We start from the raw sequence: 13,101 nt of genomic DNA on the forward strand, positions 1-13,101 counted from the left end.
AGTGATGAAGAAGGAGATGAGATAAAGGGAAGAAGGAGAGCAGGAAGAAGAAGAGGAAGCCCAGGACACTGATGAGGGCTCTCCTCCTACTACGCAGGTGTGTGACAATGATCGGGCTGCCATGGAAACCCGCTTGGCTCAACTCGAGGAGGGCCAAGTCGCCCTGAGACAGGAGATCCAGGAGACTCGGGCCGAAGTGAAGCAGAAGCTTGAAGAGAACGAGGCCTTCATGAAACGAAAATTCAAGAAGGTGTCTCGCACCCTGAGGGCTATCCTATGTTGTGTGCAGGACAAGGATGCACCTCCACCATCGCCAGATTCGGACGACTAGCCATACATGCGGTCATCTTTTAGTTTGCTTTGCTGCTTGTTTGCTTGTTTCCATGTATAGCCTTGATAGGCTTAGTAAGGTGGTAGAGCGGTTTGTAGGTTTTAATGTGAGGAACCTTGCTTAGATTAGCTCACATGCATCTTCTGTCATGATTTATGTAATGCTGTATCTCATGTACTGTGACAATTTTGTTAAATGAAATGCATGGAGTTTCTTTGAGCTGAAAGGTGAATGCTGTGTAGTTGAGTTTGTGAGTATGCTGAATCTGACCTGGGTTGCACCCTATGTTGTATATAGGGAATGCTACCTAAGGCCACACGGAGTACGACATGTCTCACACTTGGCGATTCGATTGATAGGGCACCTCCCCTAAGCGATAGCCAAACGGACCCCATTTTGGGCCCGACTCACGATACTATGCCGGATTTTCAGCCGGCCACTGGCCCCACTAATGGGCCGACACTTGTTGCACCACCAGTTCCTGAGCAGAACAGTCTACTTCGGCGCCGTACGTGCCTCAGTCGACTCCCCTTACTGATAGGTTGGAGCAGATGATGCTCTTGACATAGCAGCAACAACAGCAACAACAGTTTTTGACCACCATCGCAGGGGTCTTTGCCCAGAGCATGGGTGTGGTTCCACCTGTACCTCTTGTGCAGCCTGCGGGCAATATGAGCGCTAGTGGCCTATTTGAGCAATTCTGGCGCTTTCGACCTCCTACTTTTGCGGGTATTCACAGACCCGAGGAGGCCGAGTATTGGCTCGACCACATTTCTAAGATGCTGAAGCCGCTGCACTGCACTGAGGCAGAGCAGGTGGAGTTGGTCACCCACATGTTTGAGAAGGAGGCCAACCTCTAGTGGGATAGCATTCTTCGGACGGAGGCCTTCGAGACACGCTTCCACGAGAAGTATTTCCCCCTCACGTACCGCCATGAGAAAGAGGGAGAGTTTCTTCGCCTCCGATAGGAAGGGATGACTGTGTCAGAATATGAGAACAAATTCACGGAGCTAGCCAGATACGCTCCTTTGATTCTAGTAGATGAGCCGATGAAAATGCGGCGTTTTTCAGATGGTCTGCGGCCTGAAATCCGCGCTAAGATGTGTTGCGCTAGCATTTCCAACTATGTTGAGCTAGTCAATATATCTCTATAAGCAAAACAAGATGGAGACAGATTCTCAGACACGTATACCAATGGGCCCGAGGCCTCAGCCCGAATTGCAGCACCGGCCAGTCCTAGGTAAGAGGCCACCTGTAGACTCGCTTCCCAGGCTCGTGGCTCCGCCGACCCAGCAAAGGAACAAAACGTTGGTGTATATATTGCGACAAAGGGGGACACACTGACCCCTTCTGTTTTACCAAGATGAAAGATAATGGTATCACACCACCTCAGAAGATTGACCGTCAGCCACCACGTGGTATAATGACTCCACCTCTACGATCTGCACCACTAGCGCAACCATATTACCGATCGCCTATACCTCAGAATAGGCCACCTCAACGACCTATGGCAGCGCAACCAAATTATCCTCAACAAGCCCATGTGCATGCACTTGTAGCTGAACACCTGAGTTAGCAACTGCAGCGCCTTTGACTTTTGAGGTCACTGCCCATGGTCAAGGTACACCTGTATTCCTATTAGTAGACATTGGGTCAATTATTTTGATAGTGTCATGCTCTATAGTCAAGCGTTTGGGGTTGAACACTACCCCTATGGGTGTGTTGAGAGTCCTTATTACGACAGGGACCTTCTCCAACACTACCAAACCTTGTAAGGATTGCCCGATAGACTTAGGAAATAGAACGATGCACATTGACCTGATAGTTTAACCGCTCATATGCACGACGGGAGCTTGGTGGGCTAATAGCCCATTGGCCCAGGATCGAAGGAAATTGATCCAGGTTATACTTAAGGTTAGGTCACTAAGCAGGAGCTGGATCTTCCTTAGAAGGTCAATAATGAAGTCGTCGAAGGAAAGCAATTAGGATCCAAGTATTAAACCAATTCATGTGAAAGAATAGGCCTAACAATGGATTACTATAAAAATTATAAAAATAATATGGTAACTAGAGGTGACAAATATGTTATAAACAATAGAAAGGTTGAAACGGAAAAATTTCTACAACTTCGAGTTACCAATAGACTGGTTATATCTTTTCATATTAAAGTTTAGCATGTGGTATCTATTTAGGAATTATTTGTAATCATACTAGGAATTATCCTATGATTAAATTTGATTACGTAAAGATATATATATTTTTAGTTGTTTTTGTACAATTAAATTAGGACCCTCGAGTAGGATTTGAGTTTCATAGTTTGATACTCCGTAAGCTCATGTTAGAGGCGGACTACAGTAAAATATTATAAGTTTCTTATTCCCTTGTAAAGTCAAGGTTCATACCGCATCAAGGAGATGTCCCTCTTCTTTCTTTTCCCATGGCCTTATGTTGCTAACACCCCAAACTTCTGAAATATTTTAGAACTCTTGACTCTTCCTTCCCTCCCGAAGTTAATGAAACCGAAGTGCAATCTGTCCATAACCCCCTAGCCGTGTGATCGAAATGGTGACATACAAATATAATTTTAAGAGATTGAGAACCCTTCTAGTATAATCTTTGATTATGAGCACCATGGAAGAACTTATTATCCACCAAGTTAAATATAGGTTAAACAAGAACTCTCATTGAACAAGACCCAAAGGACAACCTTATAAACATGAGGCTTGAACCTCTTAATGAATTATAATACTCCTTAAATACTTAGGATGATCAGATTTCGGAAATTCAGAACCATATCCCTACGGGGCATTCGCGGCTTAAACTCGATTCTCAATCCTAGGTGATTACCAAAGGACTCACTGCTTTAACTGAGTAGAAGACCAGGATCCATCAGGATTAGGAAGAGATACAACGTTGTCTGCCTTGGTCAGGTGGACAATCGACGTATTGGATTTGAGCCTACCACAACTGTCTTTCCGTATTAGCCTAATCATAAAGAGTAGATTATACAACCCTTAGGTAAACTTTATCATCAAACATTTAGCACGATAATGATGATTTGGACAATTGTTTTCAAACCTCAAAGGTAGAAACTCTTTAAGGGGGGTAGACCAGTATGAGCTAGGCTAGTGCAGTTATTATATGCCCTAACACGTATATAAACCTGAAACCAACAGAGCTAAGCAAATGAAATAATAAACCTTATTACCCTTAGGCAATTTCAGGGACGAAATTTTTCTTTAAGGGGGGTAGATTGTAACGTCCCAAAAAAATCCGTACAAAGACCCGAGTACCACCTCAAGCAAAGATCATTAAGGATCGAACCCTTTAGAAATTAGACGAAAATTATTAAGTGTTAAACTAGATTACCTGTGAAATTAGCACTAATCACTTTAAATATGATCTGTAAGACCCAAAACGAGTAGAACCGTTAACGCTATATAATGTAAAAACTTAGGATCAATCTCAAAACCCAGTTGCTCTTGGGAGCGCGTTGAAATTCCGTATCGGACCTAGACCACGCGTCGAAAGTCCGATGACTGCGAAACTATACGGTTATGACTGCCTTGTTGGACTTAACCACCATCTCGGAAATCAAGTCCTAAAGGTATCCAGAAATGCACAACTTGATCCCGAAGCGAAGTGTGTGAGAAACGCAAATATCTTTAGAAAATGAATTGAAACTTAAGTGAATTGAGCCGTTCGCTTGTAGGCCAAATCTGAGGTTTCAGACTGTCAGATTCTGACCCAATCACACCCTCGGATCAGGGAAAATTTCCAACACATGTCAGTTACTCGTGGCCCTGATCGAGTATCGATGATCGTTGAACTGAAACAGGTCCCTCGCGGCCGATCCACTAATCCGATTGGGCCGAGATCTTAGCCTGACCTAGATCCAATGTCAGGAAGCTTAAGTCCGACCGCATGTAGAAAAGGGGCCTCCAGATGTACTTCGTTGGACCGAAACGGCCATCATTTGGCTATAACCTAAGTATACCATGGCCATGGGGCTATTCCCATCAATTCTGGGCCTATATAAGTGCCTTAAATCCTCTCTCTCCCTTCACATACGAATTTGCAACCCTAAGAGAGAGAAGAGAGCAAAGAGAGAAGGAAAGAGAGAGAAAGTGAGAGAGAAAGTGGGAGAGAGTTCCTGGGATTCGATCCCATTGCTCCACGTGCTTAACCACCCTATCTGTATTGCTATTCCGGCGATTCCGACTCCGTTCTTAAGTAAGAAATCCTAACCCTTATCTGTTTTAGGGATTTAAGTAGAGTAAATGGTGAAATAGCTAACCTATTTCATGCTATAGGTTGTCGTTGTGCCGTAGGTGAGGACTTAGTGTTTAAACTGAGTTCGTTATGAGTCTACCGGCGAAAGGTGCGGACTATAAACGTTTAGGTTATGGTTTTCAAGGCTTTCAATGTTAGTAATGGTTTATAACTGACTTGATTGTTATCACATGTGCTTAGATACGATGTTTTCCATATATTACATATAGATATAAACTATGTTGAGTATAATGCGTTCTATGTGTTTGTTGAAATGTCTGAATGACTATGGAAATATGATTTGTGCTTGTCATGCTTGTAAATTGAGAATATATGATCGTTGTATGAGTGGCAGCTCCTTTGTGAAAGGATTTGCCCTAATGTCTGTTGGAACTAGTATATTACACGTATGTGTAATATGTAGTATAAGTGTTTGACAAAATGCCTGCATGAGTAATTGGTTGATGCTTTGTAATTACGAGGGTTGTTGAGATAGCATTCTCAACTACCTTAGCTATATGTGTACTTTTCTTCATACAGCTTTAATTTCAAGTGTATGTTTGTGTTGCAAATGTATATGTAGAATATCATGTTATATGTGTTAAATAATATGCTCAAATGATATGTACGTTGAAATTGGTTGTTAAATGCCGTATGACTATCATGTATGCTTACTTCTAGCATTTGACTGTGATCGGGACTACGACGTAGTCCAGGCAATCGATAACAATCCCTGTTTGAGTGGCCGAGCTAGTCTCACCACAATTGATGCATTCGGGGAATCCGAGTCATATGATGATTGTCGACAGTGGTTAGCGCTCCATGTTGATTAATTCAGCATACGCTCGTACCAATGGAACTTGTCAAGTAACCCGATTTGCCCACTGTGTGTTTACCATGTATGAACATTACTGCTTGAACCTAAGGTACCCCTTACCAATGTAAAGACTCGTCTTAACCATCGTACTACGATCCGCTAAGACTCATGAGCCAGGCATGGTGGTATGAGACACCGTGGTCGAACTGTCGGCCTACACTGAGGCGATGAGCCTCCCCGTAGTGACCAGTAAGCAACCCAAACTCGTGAGCCGAATACAATGGTATGAGACACTGTATTCGAGTTGTCGGCCTGCACTGGCGCAGCCTGACTGTGGTCTCCAGTCGGGTTAGTGACGAGCCTTCGAAAATAGACTGCCAGTTGGTAGGGCGTTGGTGGAGTGACCTTGAGTATGAATTAATAAGCCTACCTCGTCGCAGCCTGGCTGTGGTCCCCAGTCGGGTTGGTGACAAGCCTTCAAAAATATACTGTCAGTTGGTAGGGCGTTGGTGGTAGTGACATGAACTTGCCTAACGTATGTGATTAACTAGGATTGATGACCCTAGATGGATCATTGTTTGGGCAAATGATACAAGGGAGGTACCTTAGCTTCCTAAACTTGTTGTATGAATAAGTCTAATTAAGAACTTGGCTAATCATGTACATGCACCGCATTTGCATGTGCCTTTGGCGTTGGAGTTGAGCACAGAGAAAAGGGTGCATGCCGCAATCGTGAGATGATGTTGCAGAGGGAGTGTAGGCAAGGGCATGCATCATTAACTCATATCATCCTTGCATTAACCAGAGTACCTAGGAATGCTTGTTGTATTGCTTTATCATTACTGCTTGATTGAATTGATAACATGTTAACCTTTGTCTTATAATTCCACTGAGTTGATCACTCACTCCCACGTTCTGGGACGGTGTTTTAAAACACCAACCAGACCTTGTTTTAGTTTCAGATGACGGCGATGCTTATAGGGCGGAGCCTGACTTTTATGATGACGACGAAGAGTTCTCCTACATGCAACTCTTTGGCGGGTCTATGTAGACCTAGAGTTGCGCATCGGGGCTACAGGGATATGGATAGATGATGTTACACTTTATCATTTTTTTTTGTATATTTTAGAATTATACATGTAACTATTTGACCTGGTGACAAGTTCATACTCTGGGGACTTACAACTACTTATATGCTTTACATATCTATCACAGTCTTCCACCTGCGTAATCTGTCTCTGGAGTATGATATGCTGATTTGGTATAATCCCACTCATGCTTAATGCACTAATACGGACAACATTTAATCATCTTTATCTATGTTGCATAAGTGATGTGTTGGAACTCGGGAGTTGGGCTCCTGTTTGACCCCTGATCGATTTTCAGGGCGTTACATTTACCCTGATCCAAAACTTTGGTGGGCCATGACGAAAGAGAGAGGCAAATGAAGGAAGGAATCTATTTCCTTTTGCCATAGCCCACCAGAGCTTTTGATCAAGGTAAAAGTTGGGCCATTAGGGATATATATTAGAAAACCTCAATACAGAACCACGCATATTCAGGTGTAATTTAGGCCAGCGTCCAAACTCTTAGCCCCCTATAAACTTAGGAGGTGGAATTGTGCTTAGTGTGATTTGGTACTAGGAAAGCTATTCTTTGGATTTTTGAAAAAAAAAATAAAATAAAACATGTGCAGAGAGGTAGTCTTTAAAACTGAATGTTGGTAAGGAATCTATTTCTCTAAAATTTTCGAGCTAGCCTTTATGAAAATAAAGAAAGAAAAAAGATGAAAAATACCTCTTTTGCTTGAATGATCCCAACAAAAGCCATTGTTAATTATTTTTAGGGATCCAAGCACAAGAAATGGAAATACTTGCTGATTTCGTACTTTCTTGGTTTTCAATGGATCTCTATATGTTCTTGAATGTAAAATATTCTGGTAAGGTTGAGCCATATGATCCCACGTCTATACCCATATTCTCCCATGTAACTTGAAGATTCTAGTTATCATAAGTAATCACTTGAGTATGGAAAAGAAACTTCATGAAAGAAAAAGATAGAAGAATGTTGTACCTCTTGGATTTCTGAAAATTCGTTGATGGGAATGAGTTGCCCTTTTAGGAGGAACCCTATCACTGTTCCCACAATGTTGAAGACAACTCCCTTTCCCGGTTCATCCTTGGAGTAGTAGACACACATTTCGCTACCAGGATTACATTCTTCTGCATGGTTCTTTATAACTTCCCACCTCTTGTCATTCATTCCAAGGCGTAAGACCTGCACATGTTTTCCTAAACAATGAGGTTTCCTTTTCCCATGCATGTGCCTATATGGAACATCTAATCCATACATCAGCAAGCCACATTGTGGAGATGTCCATGACCAATAATCAGGCGGACCACTGACCAACTCATCAGGTGGGCCATAGCATATGTAACTAACGGGTGGCTAAAAAGTTTTGGTTTAGTAATCCATTTAATTTTGTACACAGCTGCCCACTAAATAAGTGGACCAACTTGGTGGGTATCACCTGATGAATGGATCAGAACTTTGACACAGACACAATTATGTAGATGCACATGTGTATATCTGTGCGTGTATATTCATAATCGGATGGTGTAAGTTACAACGAAGGTGACATGAGGTCATACTTTTTGAAACCTTGGAGTATCTGTATGTAGCATTATCAGAAAGTCCTTTACAGTATAGACTTTCTCACTCTTTAGACGATTGTTAAGCTCTTTACCAATTTTCTCCAAGCGCCATACTTTATCATCCAATGATGGGGGATGCTTCTTCATGTATGCTGCAAAGAGAAACCAGGGGTTTGGTTTTATACCTTCCAACTGTTAGATGACTTCTACTTGAGGATACTGGGTTTACAAGTTATGCACATTACAAAGAAGAATTTATGAAGAACAACCCCATAGTAGATACAAGATTGACCATTTTGATAAGGAGGAATTATATGATACACTTGACATGAGGATACCCATGAATACTCATGGTTTTAGTTTATGAAAGTGAGGTCCATCTTTTGGGTGGCTCCCAACCCTTGGATACAGATTGCAGTCCTGTGGCGGGATCTGGATTCGTATGGGCATTCGTTCTTCATTGTGGATAGATCATAGAGTGACTTCTTCAATTCCAAGAAGATGACATCAGCAATCTTGTCCTTTGCTACGTTGTTCTGAAGTATATGATATGAGCCATTCATTTTTTGTTCTGTTCTAGAAATTCAAGATATACACATTGGGTTGGTCCTTATTCAGGTTAAAGAGAATAATTACAAGAATCATGTTTATGTTTGTCTTTCTAAAACACCATGAAGAACCGTTTTAGAGGCACAATCTTTGGTATCTAGTTTCTTGACCTCATACATTTGAATCCGTTTTTCCTGAATTGATTTGGACTGTATTTTTTTTTTTTTTTTTAAAGATGATGAGCTTTTCTTAAATTGATTTGTAATTTGAAGAGCATGTTCTAAGCAACATGAGTTTCAAATTCAGCTAGGTCAGGGTTTTGTATGATTGGATCCGCTAGATTCAATTTTCTGTATCACCGTCTGTCAAAATTGCATCATGGGCTAATTTGGGCATATGTAATAATTTTAAGGGGTGGTTTTTTTCTATTATGATTACAATTATGTGAGGTGATGAATGGATGGAATGGATGCAATCAATAACTAATGGATTATTTTAATTTTTCTAGGTTTGAGAAATTAAAGGGTTGTAAAGATTTGGGTGTTTAAACAGTTTCTTTGTTTAAATAAATCCTTGTAATTTTCTATTTTCATGGAAGATGACATAATTAGCATCCAAGGTGGACTGGTCAGCTAAATCATTAATGTATTATATGCTGTTGGCAGTGTTCGAAGTATCGGTATCGCTAAAAGTTTCGCTAGCCAGGGATACGGAAACAATATCGATATCGCCGATAATATCGCTAATAATCGAAATCAAAATTTTTTTTTAAAAAAAAATTGCATATGTAGAAATAGACATATTTGCATATGTAAAAAATAAAAATAAAAATTGCCAAAAGAATGCATACATAACAAGTTTCCATTTAATGGGGCCTTAAAAGCATGTGCTATTATAAGCAGTCCAACCATCCCATCCAGTTATTTAACCATCCAACCTTCTATCAATATTGCAAAATATCAACAACACACGATATTTCACCAAGAAATCATTAACAATTGGAAAGGAAACGAAAGATTGTGGTCTCAATATCGCACATGTTGCAATATCGATAATATCGAGATATTATCAATGACAAATTGAACACTACATAAAACCATGTGCCCATGAAAAAAAAAATTTGAAATAAAAATTTACTATTGAAATATCATCGATACACTTATGATACAAGCATTACCTAGAATTTACAGTCGAAAATATTGGCGATATTGATGCATTGGCAATACAAGCGACACCTAGAATTTACATAGTTGAAAATATTGGTGATTACATTAGTGATATTGATACATTAGCGATACTTAGTGATAAATTGCTAATATCTGGAATTTCTGATACTACCAGCATTATCGGTATCGCTGAGCTGGAGATAAAGATAATATCAGAGATATTTCGATAATATCAGAGATATCTCTCTATTTCTTTCATAAATTTCCAGTGGTGTGCTCCCCACCTTTCTATAAAAGAAAACAGTGATAAAGATTAACACAAATAAAATATACTCACATTTTCCACGACGCTCCTTGACTGCGAAAGGTTCAGTGATTGCTTCTTTCACTCTCATTTCATTAAAATAACCATCTGGAACTCTTGCAGCTAACCTGAATTTACGTTTCTTTGTCCTGCTTGAATTATCTGTAATTTTCAGCTTGCTTGCTACACCAATTCCCTCATTCAGAGTCAGAAACACATCCCCAGTAAGAAGTGTCTGATTGTCTTTTCCTTCTCTTACAATATTATCTCTAAAATGCTCAAATGTCCAGTTGTTGTCTTCATCGCCTTTAAAATTTCCTTCAAGAATTACTATTTCCACCTTCATCGAGGATTCGGGACCTGAGCTAACAACTTGCCCAGTCATAGCATCAACTAAAGCTATAGTTAAGGCAGAAGGGTCCTTTCCTTCAATTTCTGTCAAAGTGAAGATTGGAAGAGAGATATTGTTCCTAAACTTGAGTTGAAACGTTCTTGAGGCCGACTTGCGCATCTGCCTCCCATGAAGCCTGCAAGAAAGAAAGGAAAAAAAAAACAGTTATTGACCATAACTATTATCTCATACTTTTTAAAGCATGAACAAGGGTTCTTTCCATTGGCTTCTTACAGAATATTAATTTTCACCAACAAGCATTTGTCCTTACCCTTTCTTGGAAGCACGATACTTTCGTAGAAACCGTCCGAATTTCTTTTTTAATTCCTTCTTTACTTCCTTTTTTACCTGAAAAAAAAAAATTTTAAAAAATAAAATCAATGATCTATGAATTTGAGGTTGTTTGCTATTTACTTCCTTTTTTGCCTTTTTTTTGCCTTTACTCTATATAGACTATTGTTCACTACTAGTACAGACTCAAAGTAAAGAAAGATGCTTTTGCATGAAACCATAAGGAACAAGCACGTACATGGGAAAGCATCAACTTTCCATGCAATAAAACAAACATCTAGTTTATAGCAAGATTTTCGACTTCTGCATCCAGCCATGTACTGAAAATGATACAAATTCAATGGTGATGCCAGAGTATCAGATAAATTAATTTTATGAACAGTTGTAAATAAATAATTCCCCTACTGACCGAAGAGAAGAATGCTGTCTGGTATTTAATGTTCTTGTTGCATTGGTATTTGGGATGACTTGTCACATACTTCTTATATATTGCTTCTTTCATCTCTTGGGAAGAAGAATTTTGATTTTTAATTTTCTCTTCCTTCCTTATGCTGTCAACATCACTGTAATTGAGGAGCCTAAGATGATTCTCTTGTACTTTACTGCATCCACCTTTTTCTCAAATATTTCTTCTACTGCATCCTTCTTTGCAAGTACAAAGACTTCAATAGTAACGTAGATATTTAGTTAAACATTTCATGTGAGAGATAAGTTTCTTAGCATAACATGTCTAGTGAGCAAATAATTTAGTTCCTAGCTTCATCCAATTGTTTCCATATCGAAATACCATCACACATTAAGAGATAAGAGGCATTGTGCAAACCACAGAAGCTTTTGGATCTAAACTGCCACAACAATGATAAGATAATTAGACCACATGCAAAGCCGAAACCATGGAGCAGTGCAGTGATCTACAGTGTGGATGTAATCAAAGGGGAAGGTCAAAATTGATCAATGGACAAGATTGACTAGAGAAAATGGCACTTTCTCTCTCTTGTTTTTAATTATTTTCTATCTTTTCCTCTGTTTCAAACACTTCTTTCCTTTTCTCTCTTTCATAAATATGAGAGGGATTCCTCCGCATAGGATTTTGAGAAAGCACTACTTAGAGTAAGAGCAGAGATTTGTCCAATAAAGGAAAGTGGAGATGAGAGTAGATTTGGTATAAAGAAAAAAAAAAACAACAAAAGAGAGGAACAATGAAATTTCCAAACATGGTACACATGTAATGTCGGATCCACACACTCTAGTACAAGTGACTCACAGTGTCCCACATCCACCATGTCATACTCGATCCCACAGGGGTGGCAAATATCTCAAGTTTAGATGATAAACCCAGTCTCTCGCACATGAATCTGAAGTGATCATCCAGGATTCAACTATCTCTATAACAGAGATTGTGGTGTATTAAGCCACCATCTTCCTAGACATAACATCCCATGATCTGTAATGGCTACCTCATACCACCGTGACCAAACCGGGTGAATAGACTCTTAGTCTAGAATCAAAATCTAAAACATGTACATACTTATCCAACTTATTGAGTAAATCTTGTTTCACAAACAAAAATTTTGAATATACGCTAATACGATATTTACATATTCTTATAATATTTGAAAATCATGGCAAAAACAAATACAAAAGCTCAATAGAGCCCATAAAGGTAAGCATCATAAGTGTGTACTAGATTCCTATGACCATGGTGTCACGATCATTAGATCTTCACCACGCAAATATGTATTCATAATCAATTATGATGCGTTCGTAACAGTGCATGCAATTCGAATGCATCACTCGTGACTATTGTGATTGAACATTAAAGTAGTGACATTTAATTTCATCTTCCTAATGTTGAGGCACATGGCTAAGGGCCCAAGAGTTGCCTGTGAGACTGCTCACACATTCTACTAACTAGATCGGGTTAAGTAATTTTAGGTAGTGGTTTAGGCATGTAACGACGTAAAGCTCGGCTACTCTGTAGACTATCTTAGATAATCACCGAGTCTTCGATACTTTGTGATGAGGATATTGGAGGACCTACTCGGATGTACCAGAGATGGAGACAACCACCCAACTCAGCGCAGCTTTCTTTGTGAATGGGAGACGAGTTCTAGATGGGGTCCGCTGGGCCATTTTGAAGACTCCACATGCAATAGACGTGCATCAGAAAGATCCCACTTTGGGATGATGAATGTGGGCTGCTTAGGAGAGCATTCTAGTCATAGGATTTCTATTTCGTGTCGATCCAACCATTGGATCTTGTCAATCAGGCCATCGGGTTACCAGAACTTCCTAATCTAGGCCCCCTGGACTCTGTTCTTGCTCT

At 39.9% G+C, this 13,101-nt stretch overlaps 1 protein-coding gene across 1 annotated transcript in view; it reads right to left on the reverse strand.

The window, feature by feature from the left end:
* LOC131254992 (calmodulin-binding protein 60 B-like) overlaps nt 1-10,813 on the reverse strand; it is a 45,254-nt gene extending 34,441 nt beyond the window's left edge. The window contains exons 1-4 of the mRNA XM_058255693.1: nt 10,756-10,813; nt 10,127-10,620; nt 8,072-8,226; nt 7,494-7,697 (exon numbers count right to left, since the gene is read on the reverse strand). Of these exons, the coding sequence (XP_058111676.1) occupies nt 7,494-7,697; nt 8,072-8,226; nt 10,127-10,604 (837 nt within the window). The 5' untranslated portion in view covers nt 10,605-10,620; nt 10,756-10,813. The remainder of the gene's footprint in view (nt 1-7,493; nt 7,698-8,071; nt 8,227-10,126; nt 10,621-10,755) is intronic.
* Between the last annotated feature and the right edge of the window lie 2,288 nt (nt 10,814-13,101).

This window comes from Magnolia sinica, chromosome 9 (assembly GCF_029962835.1).
Source record: "Magnolia sinica isolate HGM2019 chromosome 9, MsV1, whole genome shotgun sequence".
Classification (NCBI taxonomy): Eukaryota; Viridiplantae; Streptophyta; class Magnoliopsida; order Magnoliales; family Magnoliaceae; genus Magnolia; species Magnolia sinica.